The sequence below is a fragment of the Harpia harpyja genome, chromosome 1, assembly GCF_026419915.1.
Source record: "Harpia harpyja isolate bHarHar1 chromosome 1, bHarHar1 primary haplotype, whole genome shotgun sequence".
Taxonomy (NCBI): Eukaryota; Metazoa; Chordata; class Aves; order Accipitriformes; family Accipitridae; genus Harpia; species Harpia harpyja.
The window spans coordinates 108,751,609-108,774,794 of NC_068940.1; the positions used below are offsets into that span (position 1 = coordinate 108,751,609).

Sequence of the window (23,186 nt, forward strand, 5' to 3'; positions counted from 1 at the left end):
AACCTTATGGCTTACCGGTGCTGGGGTCTGTAGGGGTTTCTCCTCCCTCAGAGTCATCCTGATCCTCCGCGTTGGGATCCTCTCCTTGCTCAATCCGTGACAGGAGGTCAGGCTTCGAAATGGCAGCATCTGCACGTAAAAAGAGGATCGGAACATTTTCTTTGCCCTTGCAGGAGAGAGACTCTCAAACCTTTGCCCACCAACCTTCCTTCGCTGCTGGGGATGACGGGTAATGGAAAGAGAGGCTTAAGAAGATGCTCTCACACATCTGCACCGCTCACCTTGTCTGGGCCCTGGGAACATGAGCGGACTGCAGGAGCACATTCTGCTCAGGTGAGGAGCACCTCCCAGCCTGCAGCGTGAGGAGGAGAATAAGAAAATGCATCTGTGCTTACCTCCAGGCTTCCTTTCTTCTCCTCTCTGCTAAGGTCCGCGGATCCATTACAATGGGGACTTCAGCTCGGGGACAGCACCAGAGCTGTCAGCCAGCGGCAGCAGGGGAAGTGCCCTCCCCATGCGGTTCCCTCCAGCCAGGACCGCTCCATCCTACTCGTCCGAGTCACAGGCTGCTTGCGGATTTTGGTGGGGGAAAGGGGACAATCACAATCTCTCCTAGGACGGAGAGCGGAAAACTTCATTTCCAAACAAGTGTGAGTCTCTGGGTATTAATCTGCTGTGGTGGATCCGTTTGCCTTATATGAGGGCCAAACCCCTAAACCTCGTTACTCAAAGGAAACCTTCAGACGAAGCACAGATACATTTTTCTAAGCTCCAGGCTCAGATCCACAGATCCCCTTCAGCGGGACCGTAACGTTCCTGTGCCTCTAGAGTAGGACGCAGGACTGTTTTTAAACAGGAGAACCGGGGACAGTATTTATCCTTCACCTTTATCCCTTGCACACAGGGACTGCAGAAGACCTCTGTTCAAAAAACATAAAGGAAGAAAGGGAAAAAAAAAAAGACAAAAGGCCTGGATCACCCGGAGTTGGCTGGCAGGTGAGCCTGCACACCAGTGGCCCCAGCACAGGCCTGTCTTCCAGGGACCGTGTCTGCGCTCCCACCCACCTCACGCAGACGTCTAGCCAAGGCAAGGTCACTTCTCAGAACACACGTAGGTGCTCGCGAAGGCAACACGTCCCCTGGAGGGAATGCCCGCAGCCGGGACTGGAAGGAGCGAGCAGAGCACGTTTGTTTAGCCTTGAACATGCTGCCCTGAGCTGCTGGAGGGGAAAGCAGAAGGCAGAGCCTGCCTTCGCCTGCTGCTTCTCCCCAGCTCCACCCCAGCACTACAAGAGCAGGTACCACAACAGCCTGCGCGAGAAACCTCCCCTGAGATGAGGCTGGGGTCAGACAGAGCACCAAGGCAGGCAGGTTGCAAATCTCACTCTCCTCCCTTACGAAAGGCTCTGCAGCTGAAGGACTGATCACCCACAGAAAGGGCTGGAAGGAACCTCAGAGGCAGGGCACCCCTCTGCTGCCCTAAGCGGCGAGTGGGCTGACGCACCCAGCGCAGTGGATCTGTGGACCTTTGCGTGACAAAAACTCCCCTCTTCCCCATCTTTACTTGGCTTGGGGTCCTCTCACTTCCCCTCCTCCTCACGACCCAGGTGCTCGCTTGGCTCCTACCGGCCACAGAGACCGTCAGGGAGACGCGGTCACTGCAGCGATGCTCGTGACGTCCATCCACCGCTAAACTGAACCGGTGAGGACTGAACTAACTGCCAGGGCTGCCGTCAAAAGCCGGCATAACGCGTTCCCAGACCAGCACACCATCCACCCTCCCCGATCCTGCCAGGCACAGCGGTGCTTTCCAGAAAACCTGGCGCATAAGAAGGCTGAGGGCAAACCCCGGCTCGTCTTTACCCATCGAGATGACGGCCTCGTAGTTGCCTTTCATGATATGCCTGTAAAGCTCCTTCTGCCACTCGTTCAAGCTCTTCCACTCCTCCTCAGAGAAGTTAAATGAAGCATCGTTGAACGCCACGGGGACCTGCGATTAGAAGCATCATATGCTCAGGCGTTTTGCCTCTCGTTGAAGAAAATGCCCAGGGACATTTTCTCATTCAAACTCCTCAAGCACCGCACAGAACAGTCCCACACAGCAACACCTGCTCCTTCCCCCATGCCTCGCTCAACCCCCGTGGCTGGCTCAGGCAGCTTCACCCCTGCCCGCAAGGGACACGATGGGGTTTTCCCTCATCACCTGCCTGCACCCGGCCCACTGCTCAGCCTCCTTGCGCTGCGGGCGATGTCCTGTGCACAGTGCCCAACACATAGACTCTTTTCCTGTTTCATTTTTGATGTGGTTCTGCCACCAGTTGCCTCTGAACAGACACTGGGGATGTCACCAAACCCGCCAGGCGCGTGGGGCTGAGCCACACAATTCTGCATGACTCAAACACGGCTCCAGCCATGGTAAGGAGCGTGTGACCCCACACAGACCAGCCGATGCGTTTCAGTGAGGATCAGACATATATAACGAGTGGTGCGTAATTAACACAAAGGGACCTGTGCTAGTGCTTCTCGCCAAGTGCAAAAGGAAAGACACCATTGCAGGGAAGCCGTGTCCCGCTCAGCACCGCAGCTGCCCCGAAACGGGGCTGTGAGAACAGAGTATGTGCGGAACAACCCCGTTTCGAAGACGGAGCAGAAGACCGTTACCTTGGGGACCTCTCCCTTCGCCCCCGGGGGCAGCCGCAGGATCCAGAAATTCCTGTTCTTCAGCAGATTCTCCATGTTCTCCAGCCGCTTCTGCAGCTGCCCGTACTCCTGGATGAGGGTGCCCAGCGCGGTCCACTTGCTCTCCAGCTGGTTCCCAAACTCCACCGCCGTCTTCTCGCAGCCGATCAGCTTGGTTTCTGCCATCCTCATCCTCCCCTCCAGGTTCATCAGCTGGGCGGCCTGGGCGTCCACCTTCCTATCCACAGCCTGGATCTCGGTGACAAGCGTCAGGGAGATCTCGGCGGCCGGCAGCTCGGCCTCCCCGGCGGGGCCTTGCTCGGGGGCGGGCAGGGGCTGCTCCAGGGCCAGCTCCTGGGACTCCATGTCCCACTCCAGGTCCTGCGGGGGCACAGACAAGGCCGTGGGCTCCGCCGCCCGAGCGAGGCAGTACCCCACCCGACGTCCGGGCAGCCACGGGCTAAACCGGACCCCGCGGAGGGGGACGGGACGGGACGGGCCCGCACCGGTGCCGAGAACCCTCGGGCCCGGCCGCCGCCGGGGGACGGGAGACGGGGCCAGGCCTGGGGGGGGGGGGGGGGGGGCGTCGGCCGGCGGGGGGGGGGGGAGAGGGGGCGTCGGCAGCGCTTACCTGAGCAGGGGCCCAGTCGGCCATGGCCCTGCGGGGCGCGGCGGGCGGTGGCGGCGGCGGAGCGGAGCGGGCGGCGGCGGAGCGGGCCCGGCGCCTCCTCAGCAGCGGCGGGGCAGAGCGGCCATGCCGAGAGCGCGGTGCACGCTGGGAACGGCGGCGGGGAGGGGAGGGAGGGGGTTGCGCGCCGCAGCGCCGCCTAGCGGCGGGCGGACCGCGCAGCACCAGGAGGAAAGGGAAAGAACGGCGCCGCAGCATTCACCGGCCGCGGCTCCGGCCCCCGCGCTGATTGGGCGGTGGCGGGGCCAATCCGGGCGGCGCCCGCTAGCGGTAGGCCAATCGCTGGGTAGAACGGAGCGGGGGGGCGGGGCGGGGAGGGCAGGGCCGGTACGCGCGCTCCCGCCGGTGAGCGGGGCCGCGCGGGGCGGTGGCGGGGTCGGGGCCGCGGCCGGGGTCGCGGTTGCACCGGGCCCGACCGGACGGGAGGGGGACAGGGCCCGGCCCAGGTACGGCACCGGTACCGCGGCCCACCGGGTTTCAGCGGCCCCGGCCACCTTCCTTCCACTGGCGGCCCCACCGGCCCCGCCGACGGCCGGTTCTCCCTGCCCGCTCCGCGGGGTCTCCGCCGGGCCGTGCGCCGTCATCCCGGTGCGGCGCATGGTTCGAACACCGCCCGTCCCTCCCGCAGGTGAGGCCTCGCCGGTGAGCAGCACCGGGAGCAGCCGCCGCGTCTCCCCGAGGACCGGGAGGGTGCCGGTGCCATGAAGGAGGACCGCGAGCACCCCGTCACCCTGGGTGAGGCACGCCGGTCCTGCCCGGCACCAGCCCTGGCGCTGCCGGTCACGGCCTGGCCGCGAGCGAGGCCGGCGGCACGTCGGCGTCGACGTCGGCCCGGGTGGGTGGCGGGAGCAGGCGGCCGCGGGGCCCGGGGCCACCGCGGGACCACGCCGGCCGTCTGTCCCCGTCACGGCGGGGGAACGCCAAGGCAGGCCTGTTGTGACCCGCCACGGCGGTGCTGTGCGGTGGCATCACCGGCGGCATCGCCGGTTGTCCTTCTTGTCTCCGTGACAGGTTACGCCGTCACCAAACCCGACATCCTGGCCGAGGTGGAGCGAGGGGAGGAGGAGGAGGCGGCGGCGGGGTGCTACGGGGAGCACCGGAGCCACCGGCCGCGCACGGTGCCCGCCGGACCCTCCCAGGGTGAGGGGGACACGGGGGACCGGGTGATGGGCCGAATCCTGCCGAACCGGAGGGTTTTTTCCCGTGGGATTCCTAGTAAGGGGGTTCTCTCCCCAGCATGTTCCTATCTCCGCAGGGGACTGGCTGGGGAAGGAGATGAAGGACGAGGAGGGGGTATCCCCGCCGCCCGGCTCCCCGCCATCCCGCTGTGCCGGCCCCAGCGACTTCCCCATCCCGCTGCGGGAACAGGGCTGCAGCTACTGCGGCGTCCTCGAGCCAGAGCCGAATCCTGGTGCCGGTAACAGGGGGTTCATCGTCCTACCTCCTGCCTTTGAGAGCCACCGCTGCCAGCCGGGGGAGCCGCCGCTCGAGTGCCCCAAGTGTGGCCGAGGCTTCGGGCAAAAGCCGGACCTGGTGCGGCACCGGCTGGCGCACGGCGGGGAGCGCGCCTACACCTGCAACCGCTGTGGGAGAGGCTTTGCCGAGCCCGCGGGGCTGGGGGCTGCGGGCAGCCCCTGCCGCCCAGCCCCCTGCACCGGCCGCTCCCCGGGGACGGCGGAGGGGGGAACGGCAACACCCCGGAAGGAGCGGAAGGAGCTGTCGCTGACGGAGAAGGTGCGGGTGCTGGAGATGCTGGAGGGCCCCAAGGTGTCTCAGAGCGAGCTGGCCAAGCGCTTCGGGGTGTCGCAGCCCCAGATCTGCCGCATCATCAAGAACAAGGAGCGGATCCTGAGCGAGTGGCACCGCAATGGCGACCCCGAACGCAAACGCAAGCGGGAGGGGAAGGACGTGGCCCTTGAGGCTGCCCTGCTGCGCTGGGTGGAGGGTGCCCGTGCCACCGACCTGCCCGTCAGCAGCCCGCTCCTCCAGCTCAAGGCCAAACACCTCGCCGAGGCGCTGGGCCGCCCTGACCCAGAGCCCAGCGGCGGCTGGCTGGCTCGTTTCGAGGCACGCCACAACCTCGCCTTCAAGAAGCCGCCGGTGGAGAAAGGGGATGCGGAGCAGCCCACGGCCGACCACTGGGCCGGCGCGGTGCTGCCCAGCCTCCTCCGCAGCTATGCGCTCTCCGAGATCTACGCCTGCGGGGAGATGGGGGTCCTCCTCCCAGCCAGCTCCCCCGGCAAGGGCGAGAGCGCCGGCGACCGGCTGACGGTCCTGCTCTGCACCAACGCGGACGGCTCGGAGAAGGCCCCGCTGCGGGTGGTGGGGGAGATCCCCCGGCCCCCCTGCCTGCGGGGCGTCAACCTGGGGCAGATGCCCTGGAGCTACCGCGCCGGCAGCCTGGCTGGCATGACCGCCCCCCTCTTTGCCGAGTGGCTGCGGGAGTTCAACGAGGGGATGTGGCGGCAGGGGAAGAGCATCCTCCTCCTCCTCACCAAGCACGAGGCGCACCCCTACCTCCAGCTTTCCAACGTCAGGATGGTCTTCGTCCCGCCGGCTGCCGCCCTGGCCCAGCCCCTGGACCGCGGCATCACCAGCGACCTCAAGGGCCACTACCGGCGCCGGTTGCTGAGGTGGCTGCTGGCGGAGCGTGGCACGGGGCAGCCGACCCTCCTGGATGCCCTGCACATGCTGGCGCAAGCCTGGGGCGACGTGCACCCGGGGCTCATCGCTAGCTGCTTCCGTGCCACCGGCTTCAGCCCCGATGCTGGCACCGAGGCCCCGGCCCCGGCCCCGGCGCCCGGCCCGCTCAGCCAGGAGCAGCTGGAGCGCCGCACGATGACGGACGAGGAGCTGGAGCGCGACGGGGAGTTGGCGGAGGCGGATGGGGACAAGGGGACGGCGGAGGGCAAGGACGGGGGAGAGCTGGCGGCGGTGCAGCCCTGCCCCTCGGAGCGAGAGGTCTGGGGGAGCCTGGCCACGCTGCGGCGGTACCTGGAGTGCAGGGCCACCTCGCCGGACCTCTTCCAGGCCTTCTACGAGCTGGAGGATGCAGTGCACATGGTGTCAGCCGGCACCGGGCGAGCCCTCATCAGGGACACCCCTCCCAAGCAGTGAGCGGAGTGGCCAGCACGTGCCTGGACCCACTCGTGCCCATGATGGGGACCGGCGCTCATCGGGGCCGTCACCGGACTGGCCTGGCCATCATCTCCTGCGGCAGCACCAGCTGAGTTGTGCTGTGGGGTTTGCTGTGGGTTCACGTGGCTCGGGCAAAAGGGATGTCTGGCAGGGAGCACCATGCACGGGGGCTGCGGAGCCACCGCACTCTGGATGTCACCTATCGGGGCAGTGCCGGGGGCCGGCGGTTGCAGCACCGGGGACGTGAACCTGCTGCCGAAACCTTCTCCCAGGGGGTGGCTTCTGCAGCCGTGGAGCTGCCCCTGGAGAGGATTTGCCCTGAGTGTGGTAGTTGTGTTTGCTGGGGGGGTGGGGGATGTGGGGTGGTGCTGGGGTGTCCCCATGCCGGGGGCAGTGGCTCCTTCCCACAGGGGTTTGGGGGAACCGGGTGCCACTGGTTGCTGTCGCCACGTGGTGACACCAGGGGTTTGTAACAGGCATTAAAAAGGAAGAATTCAGCAAAGTGCAGCATTGCTGGTGGTTGTAATATTTTAACGTCACATCCAAGCCCGCCGTGAGCCTGGCAGAGCCCCTGCGCTCTCCTGGGGCTGCTGGGAGCAGCGGGGCCACCCCAAACCTCCCCCCCCTCCCCTTCCTCGCCCTGGCCTGGGGACGCAGACCCCCTGGCCCGGTGACACCGTGGCCGCTCCTGGGCCCCTGCAGCACCCCAACGCACGCCGTTCCCACACGGGTGCCAGGGCCACGGACAGCACCCACGGGCAGCAGGGACCTGGCTGATGACCCTGTTGTGGCTGTTAATTAAGAGCCCTGGGCTGCACGCCGGCTGTGCCAGCCCCGGTGTCCCACGCGGTGCGGATGGCACCCGTGTGCACCCTGGGGGTCCCCTGCACAGCTCCCCCCATGTACACTGGACTGTGCACCCTAATGGGCGCCCACTGTGCACCCCGTCCCCGGCACAGTGACCGCTGCTGCACCGGGGTCCCCGAGGTGGGACGGGGCACGGGGATGACACCCCACATGTACACAGAGAACCAGAGGCAGCTGAAGGCCACCAGGGTGGGCTGTGGCCCGCAGCGGCGACAGGCACGTCCCCACAGCACCATGGCACCCAGGGGTGCTCTGCACCCAGCCCTCATAGCCACCCCCAGGGAGGGGACCCCAGCCAGGACCCAGGGGAAGGGTGAGTGGCAGTGCCTGGGGGGGGGCACAGGGGGTTTGGGTGGGAGGTGCCTGTTGGGACACACCTGGGCCGGACACACAAGAGGTGATCATCGGGGTGTCCGGGGTGGGGGGCCCATCAGGCTGCTCGGGACAGGGTACCCACTGGGACGCAGCGAGCGGTGTGTGCGAGGGGCACCCAGGTATCTGTTGGGGTGAAGGGGGCCGGGGGTGCAAGGGGCACCCATCGCATGGGACAGGGTGCACCCGGGGACCTGTTGGGGTGCTCGGTAAGTTTGCCCAGGGGTTGCCTGTGGGGATGCATGGGGTGGAGGGCACGGGGGGCACGGGGCAGAGGGTGCGAGGGGCACCCACGGAGGTGCGTGAGGCACTGCGTACCTTAGGGCTGCACGGGCAGGGTGCACCGGGACGTGTCCATCTGGGGCCACGGGCTGCCAGGGACCCCCAGGGATGCGGGGGGGACCCGGATACCTGCCAGAGTGAACCGGGCAGGAGATGCAAGGGGTGCTCCCCGGGTTGCACAGGGCAGGGTGCAACCTTGGCGTGCATGGGGGGGGGGGGGGGGCACCGGGGTGCACGGGAGTACAACAGCCCCCCCCCCCCGGGGGTGCAGGGGCAGCGGATGGCAAGCGCCCGCTGGCGTGTGCAATCACGGAGGTTCAACCAGCAACCCGGTACAGGCACAGGCTGCGTGGGGGGGGGGCTGCACAACCATGGGGGTGCACGGGGCTCCCCCCGGGGGTGCGGAGGCAGCGTGGGGGCATCGGGCTACGAAGCAATGGGGCACGCAGCACCGCGAAGCGCCCACCGGGGATGCGCAAACTCCCCCCCCCCCCGCGGAAACTCCCCCGGCGCGTCTCTTCTCGCCGTTGCTCCCGCGGCGGCTCCGCCAGGGGGCGCCCAAGGGCGGGGCCCGCGCAGGGCCCCCGCGCCGCTCGCCGCGCCGCGCCGCGCCGCGCCGCTCGGTAGGCGGAGGAAATGAAGGCGAGTTCCGCCGAGGCGGGAGCCATTACCCGCCGCTGCCGCCGGAGCTGAGTTTCCTTTTTCCTTTTCCCACCCCCCCCCCTTCCCCCCCTTTCCCCCTCCCCCCTTCTTCTCCGAGCCCGGCCCCTCCGTCGCCGTTCTCCCCCTCTTCCCCCCCCCCTCCCCTTTCCCCCCTTCGCACGCCCGTCCCGGCACAGGTAGGCGCCGCCGCCCTGCCCCGGGGGGTGTTGGCGGAGGGGGGGGGGGGGCGGGAAGGAAAGGCCTGCGGACGGGGCCGGTGCCTGCCCCCGGGCCCCCCCCCCCCGGAGGGGGGGGGGGGGCCCGGGGGCAGGCACCGGCCCCGTCCCCTTTGTCCCCGGTGCCCGGCGGAAGCGCGAACAAAAGCCGCCCGCCGAAGGCCCCGGCCCTGCCCCGAGGGTGCAGCCGGTAACCGGTTGCCCCCCCCCCCCCCGCCCGCCCCCTCTTCCCCCCTGCCCCGGGGTACCCCCGCCTCTGAATGGGGTGGGGGTGGTGGGGGTGATTTTGGGGGGGGGGGGGGTGCCAAGACCTTGAGGGGTGTCGGTGGGGCACGGAGATGCTGAGGGCTTTGCCCATGGTGCTGGGGGACAAGGAGAGGGGGGGGGCTGAGGGGTTCGGTGGGGTCAAGGTAGCTGGGACACGGCCGTGGGTCGAGAACCTTGATGGAGTGCTCGACGTGGCCGGGGGGGGGGGGGTTTGCCGCCGGCCCGAGACCTGCGCCGTTGGCCGCGGTCTTTGCCAGGCTCTTGGAAGCGCTCAGCGGGAGCTCGAGGCGTTCGCCGTGGCCAAGGCCTTCGCCAAGGGGTTGCCGTGAAGCGCTCGCCGCGGCCTTGGTCTTTGCGGCGGCCCCACGGCCCTCGTGAGAGCTTGAGTTGTTCGCCGCGGCCTCGAAGCGCTCGCCATGGCCGTGGTCTTCGCCACGGCGCCAAGAGCCTCGGTGGGAACTTGAGGTGTTCGCCGTGGCCAAGGCCTTTGCTAAGGTCTTCGCCATGGTCCTGAAGCGCTTGCCGTGGCCGTGGGCTTTGCCGTGGCCCCGAGGCCCTCAATGGGAGCTTGAGGTGTTCACCGTGGCCAAGGCCTTCCGTAATGTCTTTGCCACGGCCTTGAGGCGCTTGCCACGGGCAAGGTCTTCACCATGACCCCAAGGTCCTCACCAGGAACCTGAGTTACTCACCGGGGTCTTGAGGTTCTCACCACGGCCAAGACCCTTGCCAAGGCCTGCATCTTGGCCAAGGTCTTCACCATGGCCTTGAGATGCTCACCATGGCCAAGGCCTTTGCCACGGCCCCTAGACCTGTCCTATGGCCAAGGTCTGTGCCATGGCCCTGAAGCCCTTGCTGGGAACCCGAAGTGCTCAGCATGGCCGAGGCCTTCACCGTGCACCTGAGGCCTTGTGTTGCGGCCCTGGTGCTTTCACCACGGCTGTAGACCTTGCCATGGTGCCGAGCTGCTTGCCGTCACCGAAGTCCTTGCTGTGGACCTGAGGTGCTGACCGTGGCAAGACCCTCGCCGTGGTGCTCACCGTAGCCCAGAGGCGATGGCCGTGGCCCTGAAGTTGTTGCTGGGGCTCCTGCCGTGGCCCTGGGGTGCTTGCCGAGGCCACGTCCTGGAGGCACTCACCGTGCAACCAGAGGCGCTCCCCATCGCTGCCCGAGGTGCTCCTCAGCACCCTCCGTGTGGCCCTGAGGCACCCGCCACAGCCCCGAAGCGCGTGCCGTGGCTGAGGCGCTCGCCGTGGCCCCGAGGTGCGTGCCGTGGCCCTCACCGCGGCCTCTGTCACGGTCCCAATGCGTGCACCGTGACCACGACCCTCTCCGCGGCCCCCGTGGTAGCTGGCTGGGGGCCCCCGGGTGCCTCTGGTTGGAGAAGGCCGGGGGCCCTCGCCGTCACCCCGCACTGCCGCGACCCACCGCTGCCCTTTCCTTTTCTCCCCTCCCAGGTGCTCTCGAGCCGGGGCGAGGGGATGAGGTGCCCCCCTGCCGCGTGGTGTGCCGAAGCGGCTCTTTAGATCCTCCCCGGCCCAAGCCTCCCCTGCCATGGATGCCTCGGGGGCTCTTGCTTCGGCTCCCTCCTCCGCGGCTCCCTCGGGCTCCCGCAGCCCCATGTTCCCCCCAGGAGCTGACAGAGAGGAGTGGGGACCGAGGTTCAATTGTGCCCCTTCCACCTCTGCCGCAGCCTCGCAGGCGATGCCAGCGTCTGGCCGGAAGAGGAAGGCCAACTTCTCCAATGACGAGACTGAGACGCTGGTCTGGAATGTGGTCCGGCATTTCAGCGCCCTGTATGGGTCTGAAGCCCTGCGGGCTCACCCCGTGCGGCGGAAGCAGCTCTGGACCCAAATCCAAAGCCGCGTCAACTTCCTGGGCTACACCGAACGCTCCATCGACGACCTCAAGCACAAGTGGCGCGACCTGCGGCTGGACGTCAAGAAAAAGATCACCTCCAAGAAGCACCTGCCCATGAACCGCGCCGGCGGGCCGCTCCACAAGCCGCGCCTCACGCCCCTGGAGAAGATGGTGGCTTCCACCTTCTTGCAGGCCAGCCACGACTCGGAGCCCGAAATCATCTTGGACCCAGGTCAGTCGTGGTGGTTCTCTGGGGAGAGGAGAGTTGGAGTAGCAGAGTCCTGCGCTGCGTCCCCACCTGCACTCTCCGACTGACGTCCGGCCTGGTAACGTCACCAGGCACGGTCCCCCTGAGCTCCGGGGTCGGCCGAGCGTTTGTGTTCTGTGCTAGCCGGCACGGCGTCAATTGTGGAAGGAGACTTTTGGGTTTTGCTCTCGTACGCGGTTTGTGTTGGGATTACAGCATCCGGCAGGGCCGCGGTCCTGTCGTATCCGAGCAGCAAACCAGCAGGCCTGGAAACTGTGTGCGCTGGAATTAAAAATCCACTGTGGAAATAACCTGGGATCAACAAGAACACCTCAAACTTTGTGGGAGCGGGTCTTTTTTGTTTTTTTTGGTTTTTTCCTTCCTTTAATTTGATACAGTGCCTGGCCGTGCTGGATACTGTCTAAAGGCAGCTGGTGAAAGACGGGATGCGATTTTATTTCCCCGGTTCCTTTCAGGGTCAGCATCCCCCGTGGTTAGCTGAGGTCAGAGGGAGCGGGAGCAGCTGCTTCAGTGCAAAGTCACACCGTCCTCTCGCAGCGCATCGCACCCGGGTGCCATGCGTGGCGGGGGGGAGCCGGTGGGTCCCTGGGTGGGCTGTGCCTTCTCGATGGGGCTGTGCTTTTGACCCCTCTGTCACCTGCACAGCAAACCTGTGTCTCAGCCTACCACAGAATGCAGAGCCCTCTTGCTGGTCCTGCTCTTGGGTAATGCCTGTTTAGCTCAAACGCCTGAGAGATGCTCGGGGGTTGGGGGCAAAATGTTGGTGAAAGACCCGACATCGGTCTTGCAGTAGCGCTGCGCTGGGCCCACGGGTACACCCCAGCTGGGCTTCATTACTGGTCAGGAGGCAAATACCCTCCTGCCCTTTCATTTCCACAAAGGGGATGTGTCCAGCTTCTTTTTGTCCCCAGAGGGCACCAGGTTAGTTGTTCCTGCTCCTTCCTCTGCTCTTTGATTTCAGTTTGGCCCGCCATGTTTCACTGGGGACGGGTGGGTGGCGTGGGTCTCGTTTCACTCGGTTCAGGCTCGGGCTGTCTCTGAATCAGACGCCTATCTCGCTGCAGAGCAGAAGAGCTCTGGGCTGAAGGAAGAAGTCCTGCGGGACATTTAGGGGATGCCAATCCCCTTGGGGTTGGGTGAGTTCAGGATGGTCCTGGATGATGTGAGGGTGAGCGATCGGGCAGGCCGGCCTTGCAGGAGGAGCATCTGTGCCTCGGTGCGACCGTGTCCCCCGCGCAGCGTCGCTCCCCTGCAGATTCCCATGGGACCCTTCTCCTGGGGAGCCCCATCCGCCCTTCCGCGGGGGCACGTGAACTGCCGGTGCCGTCATCGCAGCGGCTGAGGCTGGATTCTCTCTGTCCCACAGATCTGTTCTTCCCCGGAGCAACCAAGCAGTCCTTCATGCACCTGCAGCCCGGTGTCAGCCACCCCAGCATCTACATCGACACCAACGGGCAGCCCTCATCCCTGCCGGACGTGGAGGGCTCCGCTGTGCCCCGGCTGGCGGTGCAGAGCCCCGACCCCTCCGTCATCTGCGAGTACAGCCGAGGGGAAGGACAGAGCAGTTCGGGTAAGGCTACGGGACAGGCTGCTGCGGGGCTTTAGGCTGTGGAGGGAGGACGCGGGGTCTGGATGGAGATCCGCTGGGAGCGTGGCGGCCGGTAAAAGGTTGCGGTGGTGGTTTGCACCAAGAGCCCGGTCCTGGCGCGGCATCGCGCTGCCGGTGGGGCTGGATGCAGCCTTCAGCATGGCGCTGGGGGTGGCACTGCTAGGGACACCCCGACTGGAGACGCTTCCCTCTGCCTGCCCAGCCTGTGCGATTGTCTCCTGGTCTGCGAGTCCCGAAGGGCTGCGGATACGTAACGGGGAACCCGGAGCACAGTTTCGTAACCGCCGAGGGTTGGTTGGTGGCAGGAGAAGGCGGCAAATCCAAGGGAAGGCAAAGGCTGTGGCCGTCCCTGCGTCACACGGGGACCTGGGGAACTCGCTGCAGGGGGACGGGGGGCGTGTGAGGCAGGCAGGGTCGAGGGCTGCACAGACGGGGCACGTTGGTCTGGTGTGTCCCTCGGGGATGTCCGTGTGTCGGGGAGGGGCAGGGGGCCGGGGCAGCGGCTGGGGCTCACCGGAGGGCTTCTCTTCTCTTCCAGCCGAGTCGGGACCGGAGCTGCGGACTCCAGACGTGTCAGCCATTTCCCCGTCCCTGCGAAACGAGTCCCTCGTCTCCTACGCCTCCATGTCAGAGGAGGAGGAACGGGAAGGCCGGGAGGTGGAGAGGGGCCACGGCGGGGCCGTGGGGATGCAGTCTGGGCCCGAGGCCCCCATGTCTGCGGAGGAAGACATGAAACTGTCCCGCCAGGCCATGCTGATCCGCAGGTGCAGCTCCCAGGGCTCCGTCACCTCTCTGCCCGAGGACCCTCTCAACCCCGTGGACGCTCACTCGGACTGGGGCCACGAGGGGGTGTCCGACCTGCCCCCCCTGGGCCGCGGGCTCGACTCCTCGCACCCCGAGGAGCACGCGGGGGGCCCGGGCCCGGAGATGGGCGCTTTGCCCAGGGTACTGATGGGGCCCACCTGGGAGAAGCCAACGGTGGAGGAAGAACCCCCGGCCCGCTCCCCGCTGCACGGCGCCCTGACCGAGGAGTCGCTGCCCTCCTCTGCCTCCCCCCCGGGGGACGCCCCCGCCGCCCCCGGCCCACCCCGCGGCCTGGGCTGCTCCCGCCTGCGGGAAGACCGCCGGGAGAGCTGGAGGACTAACATCCATCACCTGCTGGACCTGGAGGAGCAGTGGGACCAGCTGTACCACCAGGAGCTGGCCATGTGGCAGGAGGAGCGGGCCACCCAGCGCGAGGAGAGGGCCCGCGACCGCGAGCTCCAGTTTCGCTTGCTGGGCGTCCTGACGGACATCCGCGACGAGCTGCGCTACCTGCGTCAGGAGAGGGCCAGCGCCCGGCAGAGCCAGGCGCCGCCGGCCGAGCCCCGGCCGGACCCCAGCCCGCTCCTCGAGCAGCCCAAAGCCGAGCCCAGCTTCCCCGAGCCGCAGGCCGGGAGCGCCAGCTGGGGAGAGACCGCCGTGCCCAGCCGAAGCCCCTTCGGGAACCGGGGCCGGGGCCGGCGTCGGGGCCGGCCGCGCGGCTCTGCCTCCAGACACAGACGGCTCTTCCTCACCAACAGCTAGGGACAGGCGGGGACGCTGTCCCGCGAAGGACACGGTGTGTGCCTGCGGCCCCCCCGGTGCCCGCGCGCGCGCGGGGCTCCGGCCACGCCGTGGGTGCCCGGCCACGGACAGAGGGGTGTGCGCATGGGGGGAACGGTGTGCGTGGGTGTGCGTGGGAGCTGCCTGGGTCACGGGAGGCGTGCGCCAGCGCGCCGCGGTCGGCGCCTGCCCCGCCGGCACGCCCGGGCCCCCGCAAGCACGGGGAAGGCTACGAGGGGACGTGGGCGGCCGGCGCTGCGCACGCCTGCCGCGCGCTGGGCACACGCGCCCGCCCGGGGAGGGAGGTGGTGATAACACACGCGTGTGTAAGGGCGTGCGAGCGCCCGGGAGGCCTGCCTGCGCCCGCGGCCGTGCCTCTGCCTGCGCGGGCAGCCCGGGGCAGGGCCCGCGAGCGTGGCCGGCCGGGCACGTGTGAGCGAGCGGGACACGCGGCGGGGAAGCGTGTGCGTGCGCATGTGTCAGCGGGGCCGTGTGACAGCGCTAGTCGAGTAGGATTACTACCTTCGGGGGGGTGGGGTGGGGGGGGTGGGAAGTTAGGAACACTTAGTCGCTGATGTGCGAACATTTTATGCAAATCATTTAATGACCTAATTTGCATATAACCATAAACTTCTGTTAAAAAAAAAAAATCCCCAAAAAACAGAAAGGCCGTCTCTGTGTGTGAACTCGGTGCTAGAGCGGCACGGTGAGGAGGGTCGCGGGCGAGCGGGACCTGCTGCCCCCCACGAGCCTTCCCGCGCCGCCTGCCGAAGTCGCGTTCCCTTCTCGGCCAGGAGCTGTGCCGGGTGCCGGCGGTGATGCCCACCGTGGCGCTTGGCAGGGGTGGCGAGCCGCCCGCGTCGGATTCCTGAGGATTAATCCTGCCCTTGCGAAGGCAGCCCCTTGCAGGGCCTGGGGAGGGGACGCCATGTGCTTCCCTCCATCCTCCTCCCTGGTCAACGCCGCAGGCAGGCAGCTGCCTGATCCCCCGGTGCTGCGGCCATGCGAGCCGCTGCTGCCCCTGGGGAGACCCGGCTCCTCTACCCTGCCTCCCCATAGCACCGGTCGTGGGTCCTTTCCCCTCCTGGCTCCCCACGTAGCCTCAGGGAAGTCCCCAACCTTCCTTCGCCACCCCTCTCCCTCCTCGCTTGTGCCAACGCTGCTCGACTGCTGTGTCATGCTGCTAATTCGCCGCCTGCCCGTAGTTCCTCCCTGCTCAAATCCCCAGTGCTGCCGGCACGCTGCCGGCACGCTGCCGCCGCGCTGGCCTGCCCTGAGCTGGTCAGGGGGAGCATGCAGGCAGCCCCCCCCCCCCATGATGCAGCCTGCTGTGCTGTGATATGGGGTCGTTTGCCCCACGGCCCTGACCCGTGCAGCCCGGTACGGGCTGTGCGGGGCAGGGCCGTGGGGCAAATGACCCCGGGCTTGGTGGCAACCGAGCTTCACCCAGCTCCTTCGGGGGAGCCCAGCACCCCGGCATCAAGGCTAGGGGTGGAACAGGACTTGCAGCTTTCGGCTGTACTGTCCGGGCTCGGAACCGGCAGCCTCGGCTGCCTGCGTGGCTCTGGGGTGGGGGTGACAGTGGGTACAGCTCTGGGTACCCCCCCCCCAGGCATCATGCAGGGTCCCCAGGGAGCTCCAGCCCTGCACACGCTGCCTCCTCCTCATCAGGGCTACAGCACAGGTAAAAAGCCCACCCTGGGCTGATTGCCCCCCCCCCCCAACCACAGCATGCGGGGGACCCACAGCCATGTCCCTGCTCGGTGGCAGCTCCTTTGCCACCCAGGCAGGACGGTGCAGCCACCCGGGGAGGGGGCAGTGGGGCAGCACCGCCGGTGCCAGCCGTGGGAGCAGCAGCCACGGGGCAAAGCGTCACGAGCCGTGGCACTTGGTGGGTCACCGGCAGTGACACCCAGCTTGGGTGCCTGGGGAAGAGGGCATGGGTGTCCACGGTTGTTGGTTAGAAACTCTGTGTAAATAATTTATAGACTCAAATCAAGAGTAGGAGGGACCAGGGATGAGTTTGGTGACGGTGGGCAGGAGCAGGAGGGGTTCAGCTGATTAAAATGAAGGTGGGACACGCAGGAGCACTGCCTGCTGCTGTGGCCGATGCGAGCGGGGCATTGCTGTCCGGTTATGTTTTATGAGATAGATATAGTAAAATGATTTGCAGAGGGGTGTGCGGGCGCAGGGTCCATGCCCCAGGGAGGGCTTGGCCACAGCCTGCAGCCCACGAGTGTCAGGGAAAGGCAGGAAAAAATGCAAAAAGTTGGGAATCAGAGACGCTAGAAAGGATTTGACAAGGAGGGGGTCCCTGTGGGTCAGGGGAGACCCAGGACCCGCACTGCCCCAGGGAGCACGGCTGCCTCCTGGCAGCCCTTGCACACCCACGGCTGGTGTGCGTGCACACACGTGCCCTGGAGCATCACTGCCCGTCCTTCCCTCTCCCTGCAAGGTTTCACCCGTGGGTTCAGCCGCTCCACGCTCTGGGGGGTCCCTGCACAGCCCTGCCAGCACAAGACCACCGCAGCCGGTGACACCAGAACACTGGCAGCCCCCACACCCGTTTCTGCTGCCCCATGCTCTGCCATGATTTTCCCCCCCCTTGCCCATCCCTGACCTTGCAGGCACTGCCGGTGCCTTCCCGGCGTGCGGGACCACAGGGATGGGGCAGGAGCACGGCTGCGGGACACGGGGGACACGGGGGACCCCGCAGGGCTGGGGGCGAAGGCGCTGCAGCCCAGCATGACTTTATTCTGTATCGCATCGTCCATACAAAAACTACACCCCAAGCACTGTACAGAGCGGGACGGCGCAGGGCGGGGGGGGGGGGCAGTAAAAATAAGCAGCGGGGGCCGGGGAGCAGAGCGGCAGGCGGGGGGCGGGGGGGGGGGGGATGGCGGCAGGGGGACGTGGCGGGGGGGCTGCTCCCCATCCCGTGCAGCAAGATTGTCTGGTGGGGGGAGCATTGGGGGGGCCGAAGAGTGTCCGTCCGTGGCGGGGGCCGGCCCCGGGTGGGGGGACCTGTGGGAGCACGGCCCCCCCCCCAGGGCTCCCCCCGTGCCCCCCCGCCTCGGCCGGGCGCCTGTATTTGGTAGGAAGCTGCGTGGCCGGCGCCTGCCCCCATCCCGGGGGGGTGTCAGTCCGCGGCGGGGTGTCCCCTAGTCCCCGGGGGGCATGATGCCGGGGGTGGGCAGCGGGGGGGGTCCCGCTTCAGCCCCGTGGACCCGTTGGTGATCCTTGAGGGATTCCTTGTAGCGGAAGCTGCGGCCGCAGGCCGGGCACTGGTAGGGCCGCTCGCCGGTGTGGATGCGCTGGTGCTTGAGCAGGTTCTGCTTGCGGATGAAGCTCTTGCCGCAGGCGGCACAGGCGAAGGGCCGCTCGCCCGTGTGCAGCCGCTGGTGGTTCTGCAGGTGCTCCTTGCGGCTGTAGCACTTGCCGCACTCGGCGCACTTGTAGGGCCGCTCGCCGCGGTGGATCATCTGGTGCCGCACCAGCCCCGAGTGGCAGTTGAAGCTCTTGCCGCACTCGGCGCAAGGGTAGGGGCGCTCGGCCGCGTGGCTCCGCTGGTGGATCCGCAGGCTCTTCTTCCCGCTGAAGCTCTTCCCGCACTCGGCGCAGCCATGCGGCCGCTCCTCGGCGGGTCCCGGCGTCGCGGTGGGGACCCCCGCCGCCTCGGCCCCCGGCCCCGGCTCTGAGCCTGGAGCTTTGCCCAGTCTGTGCTGCGCCGGCAGAGCCACCGCCGCCGCTGCCGCCGTCACCGCTGCCTGTCCCTCGGGGTTCCCGAAGCCTGCGCCGGGGAAGAGCAGCTCCCCGGAGCCGCCCGGCAAGCCCACCTCTTCGGGGGGCTCGGCGTGGGGGCACCGCTCCTCCGTCTTCACTAGCAGCCCCTCGCCGGCTGCAGGGGAGGGAAAAGCTCTGGTCAGTGCCTGCCCGCGACACCGGGGATGTCCCCGAGCCACAGCCTAGCCTGGGTGGGTGCTCCCCCCCCGCCCCAGCCCCATGGGGCCGGGCTCAGCATCGCTCACCAGGACCGGGACCCGTCAGCATCTCCCTCTCCGGCAGGTCCCAGGGCTCGCGGACGCAGGGTTCTTCCTCCTGCTTGATCCACGACAAGAAGTCGTGTGCCGTGATCAGGGCGTCCGCGCCTGCGGGGAAGGATGGGGACTCAGCCGAGCGGGGCCGCATCCTGCACTCCAAAAGGCAGCGGCTGCTGCCGGCGTCAGGCAGCCGGCGGGTGCACGGCACAGCTCACCTGCGCAGGGGTCCGCCGGCATCCCTCGCTCCTCCGCGAATTGCTGCTCCCCCACGAAGGCCACCTCCTGCTTGATCCGGGACAGGATGTCGGAGGTGGAGATCAGCGACTCTGTTCACAAGGAGAGACTTGGCCGGCGCCAGGATGCGGCCGCCCAACGTGACCCACGGCCAACGCGCCTCGGGGTATGGGACCCCTGGGCTCCAGCCGCACAGGACGTCCCCGTCCCACAGCAGTTATGGGGCATCAAACGCCCCCGGGGGAGCTGTGGGCACGGGTGACCACGGCACAGCCCTTGGGGATGGGTGACCCTGGGAAAGCCCATGGGGACGTGTGACAGCAGGACAGCCCTTGGGGACAGGTGACCATGGGACAGCCCATGGGGATGGGTGACACAGCCCATGGGCTCTGACACCACATGGCGGTGGGGGGGGACACACGGATCTCCCAGCGACGGATGCCCAAGACCCCTGGCACATCACGTCATGAGGGATTTTCCGGGATCGCTCACGGTGGCCCCCGGCTGTACAGTGGCGAGCAGTCTGGCCACGGCTGGAAAACTGCGCCCTGGGGGGCTGGGACGTCCCTGGGACGAGCAGCGGGGTGGGGGGAAACACGAGGTGGAAGGCAGCGGGGATGGGGGGACCCGGCACTGCCCCGGCTCCCGGCCGGTGCCTCACCCGCGCAGGCGTCCGGCGGCAGCTCCCTCTGCTCCAGCTCCCTCTGCTCGGGGACGCAGGGTCCCTCCCCGCGCTCGCTGCGGGGCTGCGCCTCGCTTCTGGAGAGGGCACCGTCTGCACGGGGAGACAGCGTGGCTGGCACCGGCGGCGGGGCTGCGCCCGCCCAACCCTCACCATCGCCAAGAGGTGGGGGGGACGCGCGGGGGACGCACAGGGTTGCCAGGCCCTGGCATCTCTCCTGGTGGAGAACCTGCCTAAATTTGGCAGGACCTCTGTGCCGGGAGGCCCGTGCAGCGTAGATGCTCAGGCCCTCAATTTTGGGGGACGAAGACCCGCTCCAACTACCTGGCTGCCCCACGCGGCAGCACCGGCACGGCACGGCACAGCACATCATCCGGTCCCCACACACACAGCACGAGCCGCAGAGGGTTCCCTCCGAAACGGGAGGTCCCAGAGCCACGGCGTGTGCCACCACCGACCGCTCGTGGGCGACCCGGGCACCCACGCCTGGGACCCTCTGGGGAGACGCAGCCATCACCCCAGCGTGCCGGGAAAGGGGCGAAAAGGGATGTTTACCCAGGGAGATCAAAGACTCATAGTTCTCCTTCACCAGGTTATTGTACAGCTCTTTCTGCCACTCCTCCAAATTCTTCCACTCCTCCGCCGAGAAGTAGACGGCAATGTCAACAAACGTCACCGGCACCTGCAGCGACAAGCCCCCGGCAGCTCAGCGGCGCCCGCTCCCCAGGGGAGCCGAGGGTCCCCCCGCCCGGCCCACAGCCCCCCCCAGGAGCCATTACCTTGGGGACCTCGCCCCGGGGGCCGGGGGGCAGCCGCAGCACCCAGAAATTCCTGTTCTTCAGCAGGTTCTCCACATTCTCCAGGCGCCGCTGGAGCAGCCCGTACTCCTGGATGAGGGTGCCCAGCACGGCCCACTTGCTCTCCAGCTGGTTCCCAAACTCCATGGTCGTCTTCTCGCAGTCCAGAAGCTTCTTCTCGGCCGTGCCGGACCGACCCTCCAGGCTGAGCAGGCGGGTGGCGAGGAGGTCGATCTTCCTCTCCATCGCCTGCACCGTGGCCACCACGGTCCAGAGCGAGGCCTCGGCGGAGTGGAGCTGCGCCTCCCGCACGTGCGCCCGTTCCGGCAGCAGCGGCGGCTGCAGCGGCATCAGGTGGGGGGCCTCCACGTTCCACTCCTGCACCTGGGCCGTGGGAAGGGTGCGGGTGGGAGGGCGCCCACGGTCACCCCCACCCCGGGTCATGCCTGGAGCCCCTGGCCCTGCAGCAGGCACCGCTCCCCCCTCCCGTTTTGGGGGTTTTTGGCCGCCGGCGCCCACCGCCGCCACCGAGGAACCCCCGCGTGCGATGCCCACCGCCACCCTCGCCCTGCCTGCCTGGGCTGTGGGAAGGGCTCTCCCCACCCCGGGCACCTTTGGGGTCCTGCCCGACAGCCGCCGCCATGCCCACCCCCTGCTAACGACTCGGCCGGGCAGGATTTGGCCCCCGGAGCGGCCGGTGCTGCCCAGGCGAGGAAGGAGCTGCTGGGGCCCGCTCCGAGTTCCAGGAGGGGACGGGGCGGATAGACGCAGCAGGCCTGAGGGGACGGCGAGGGGCAGACGAGGCGGTGGGCAGGATGCATCCCGCTCAGCCGGTGGGTTGGGGAGGGATTTCGGTGCGGCCGTGGGGTCAGCGGCGGTCACTGTCCCCGTGGGACACCGGCCAGCACCAGGCAGGTCACCCTGCTGTGCGGGCAGCTGCCAGACCTGCAGGGCAGCGACCCCCCCACCCTGGCACCCCGTACCCCCACCCCTTGCGGGGGCTTCTCCGGGTCTGCCCAGGCAGGGACCCCCCCCGCACCGGGAGGAGGATGGGGCCGGGTGGGCAGGGAGCAGCCGGGGGGGGGGGCAGCCTGGGGACATCCCGGGGACACACGGGCATCCCCGGTCGGAGGCGGCCGGGGCATCCCGGGGCTGGAGCCTGCACGGAGCATCCCGGGAGCACGGGGACATCCCGGGTCGGAAACCGCCCGGGGACATCCCGGGGGCAGCCCGGGTCAGCGGTGCCCGGCCGCCGCCCGGGGGACACGGGGGGACATCCCGGGGGCACCGGGGGCAGCCCGGGTCGGGCCCCCGCGGGCAGCCCGGGGGTGGAGGGCGCAGGGGGTCGCCGGGGCTCCCCGGGCTGGGGGGTGGTGGTGGTGGGGGGGGGGGGGGTGGGTCCCGGCCGGGGCGCCCGGGCCGGACCGGGGCGGCGGCGGGGCGGGCGGGGCGTCTCCGCCTCCGGTGCCGGTGCCGGTGCCCCCCCCCCCGCCCCCCCCGGGCCGCGCTTACCTGGGCGGGAGCCCATTCGGCCATGGCCCCGCGGTGCTGGGCCGGGCCCCGGCGGCTGGGGCCGGGCCGCGGCGGGGAGAGCGCGGAGCGGAGCGGGGCCGCGCTACCGCCCGCCGCCGCGCCGGGGCCGGGGCCGGTACCGGGGCCGGGACCGGGACCGCTGTCGGTGCCTGCGCGCTGCGGGCCGGGCCCCGCCGCCCCGCCGAGGAGCCAGGGGCAGCCGGGGAATTGCATCCGCCTCCTCCGGGCTTCGCGGCGGCGGCGGGCGGGGGGGAGCGGCGCCGAGCGCGGAGCACTGCCGCCTACCGGCACCGGCAGCCCCGGCCGCCCCGGCACCGGCACCGGTGCCGAGCCCCAGCACCGGTGTCGGCATCAGCACCGGTGCCGGTATCAGCTCCGCATCACCATTTGTACCAGTATCAGCATCGGCACCGGTGTCGGCACCGGTATGGGCACTGGCACCAGCGCCGAGCCCGGGGACCGACACTGGTGCTGACACCGGCATCAACATCGGCACCAGCATCACCACCGGTACCGGCACCGAGCCCGGGCACCAGCAACGGCCCCGGCTCCAGTGTCAGCGCCAGCCCCGAGCCCAGTGGGTCCCCCCAGCCAAAGCCCCCACTCAGCCCCGCTCAGCCGGGCATCCCATCCCCGCCGGCACCCCGGGGTCTCAGCCCCACGGGTGGCAGGTTGGGGCTGGGGAAGGGGGTGTCTCTCCCTGCCCCCCCCCCCCCCGGCTGTGCTGCTGGGACCCCCCTTCTCCCTCCAGCAAACACCCGGTGGTACCAGAGGTCTGTGAGCCCAGGGCCATGGGGTGAGCACCCCAGCCACCCACACTGGGACTCCCATCCCAGCCAGAGATGGAGAGGGGACTCACACGTGGGGATGCACTCGGTTTGGGGGGACCCCAGGTTTGGGGACCCCCCGTGCCCTCACCTCAACCCTGGGACCCTTTGGTCTAATAGCACCAGGGCCTGGTGCTGGTGGGAGACCAGGGAAAAGCATTATGGTCCTGCTGTCACGGAAACCTCCCGGGAAAAGCTCCTCCGGCAGCTGGGTGCCCCATGGTCCGTACGGGTGGGCCATGGTGGGGGGGGTCCCCTCTGCGGGACATGGACTGGGACAGCCCCAGCCTCCAGGCAGAGAGGGCAGTGGGACAAGAAGGGTTAACGGACCGAGCAGGCATCACAGGAGCCAGAGCAGGCATTTCGCTTGAGGTTGTGATCCCTCCTGCATCCCCTCCAGCGCTGCGTCCCCCAGCTGGGACACCCTCGTCCCCCTAAAACACACCGTGCCCCTGCCCCATGGCCCAGCGCCCTGGGGGCTCCCACAGCCGCAGCCCTCCCGGCACCCAGGGCCCACCGGTGCCCGGGGCAGGAGGAGGGCTCTCTGGCTCCTGCCCTGGGCTGGGGGACGAGGGTGTCCCCTG

General features: G+C 68.4%; 3 protein-coding genes across 4 annotated transcripts in view; 2 read left to right on the forward strand and 1 right to left on the reverse strand.

The window, feature by feature from the left end:
• LOC128139213 (uncharacterized) overlaps positions 1-22,010 on the reverse strand; it is a 42,213-nt gene extending 20,203 nt beyond the window's left edge. Inside the window, exons 1-20 of the mRNA XM_052781342.1 lie at positions 21,755-22,010; positions 20,225-20,626; positions 20,001-20,127; positions 19,425-19,538; positions 18,745-18,855; positions 18,518-18,637; positions 17,653-18,387; positions 15,237-15,401; positions 13,993-14,467; positions 13,524-13,697; positions 12,877-13,460; positions 11,470-11,587; positions 10,993-11,278; positions 10,307-10,934; positions 9,216-9,727; positions 5,095-6,409; positions 3,839-4,298; positions 2,662-3,139; positions 1,864-1,990; positions 16-129 (exon numbers count right to left, since the gene is read on the reverse strand). Coding sequence (XP_052637302.1) covers positions 16-129; positions 1,864-1,990; positions 2,662-3,139; positions 3,839-4,298; positions 5,095-6,409; positions 9,216-9,727; positions 10,307-10,934; positions 10,993-11,278; positions 11,470-11,587; positions 12,877-13,460; positions 13,524-13,697; positions 13,993-14,467; positions 15,237-15,401; positions 17,653-18,387; positions 18,518-18,637; positions 18,745-18,855; positions 19,425-19,538; positions 20,001-20,127; positions 20,225-20,626; positions 21,755-21,988 — 7,279 coding nt within the window. The 5' untranslated portion in view covers positions 21,989-22,010. The remainder of the gene's footprint in view (positions 1-15; positions 130-1,863; positions 1,991-2,661; positions 3,140-3,838; positions 4,299-5,094; positions 6,410-9,215; positions 9,728-10,306; positions 10,935-10,992; positions 11,279-11,469; positions 11,588-12,876; positions 13,461-13,523; positions 13,698-13,992; positions 14,468-15,236; positions 15,402-17,652; positions 18,388-18,517; positions 18,638-18,744; positions 18,856-19,424; positions 19,539-20,000; positions 20,128-20,224; positions 20,627-21,754) is intronic.
• LOC128151799 (tigger transposable element-derived protein 3-like) lies at positions 3,718-7,007 on the forward strand. Its single transcript, XM_052809473.1, has 4 exons — positions 3,718-3,813; positions 3,996-4,102; positions 4,379-4,507; positions 4,623-7,007. The coding sequence occupies exons 2-4, from the start codon at positions 4,069-4,071 to the stop codon at positions 6,482-6,484; spliced, it is 2,025 nt and encodes a 674-aa protein (XP_052665433.1). The 5' UTR covers positions 3,718-3,813; positions 3,996-4,068; the 3' UTR covers positions 6,485-7,007.
• LOC128151859 (uncharacterized) lies at positions 8,670-15,156 on the forward strand. 2 transcript variants are annotated; one of them, XM_052809599.1, is made up of 4 exons: positions 8,670-8,865; positions 10,626-11,260; positions 12,663-12,866; positions 13,444-15,156. In XM_052809599.1, exons 2-4 carry the CDS (start codon positions 10,723-10,725, stop codon positions 14,469-14,471), a joined length of 1,770 nt encoding a protein of 589 aa, XP_052665559.1. In that variant the 5' UTR covers positions 8,670-8,865; positions 10,626-10,722; the 3' UTR covers positions 14,472-15,156. The 2 variants fall into 2 exon arrangements, with proteins under 2 accessions (XP_052665559.1, XP_052665550.1); XM_052809590.1 differs by lacking the exon at positions 8,670-8,865 and having other exon boundaries at positions 9,388-11,260.
• Positions 22,011-23,186: the final 1,176 nt, after the last annotated feature.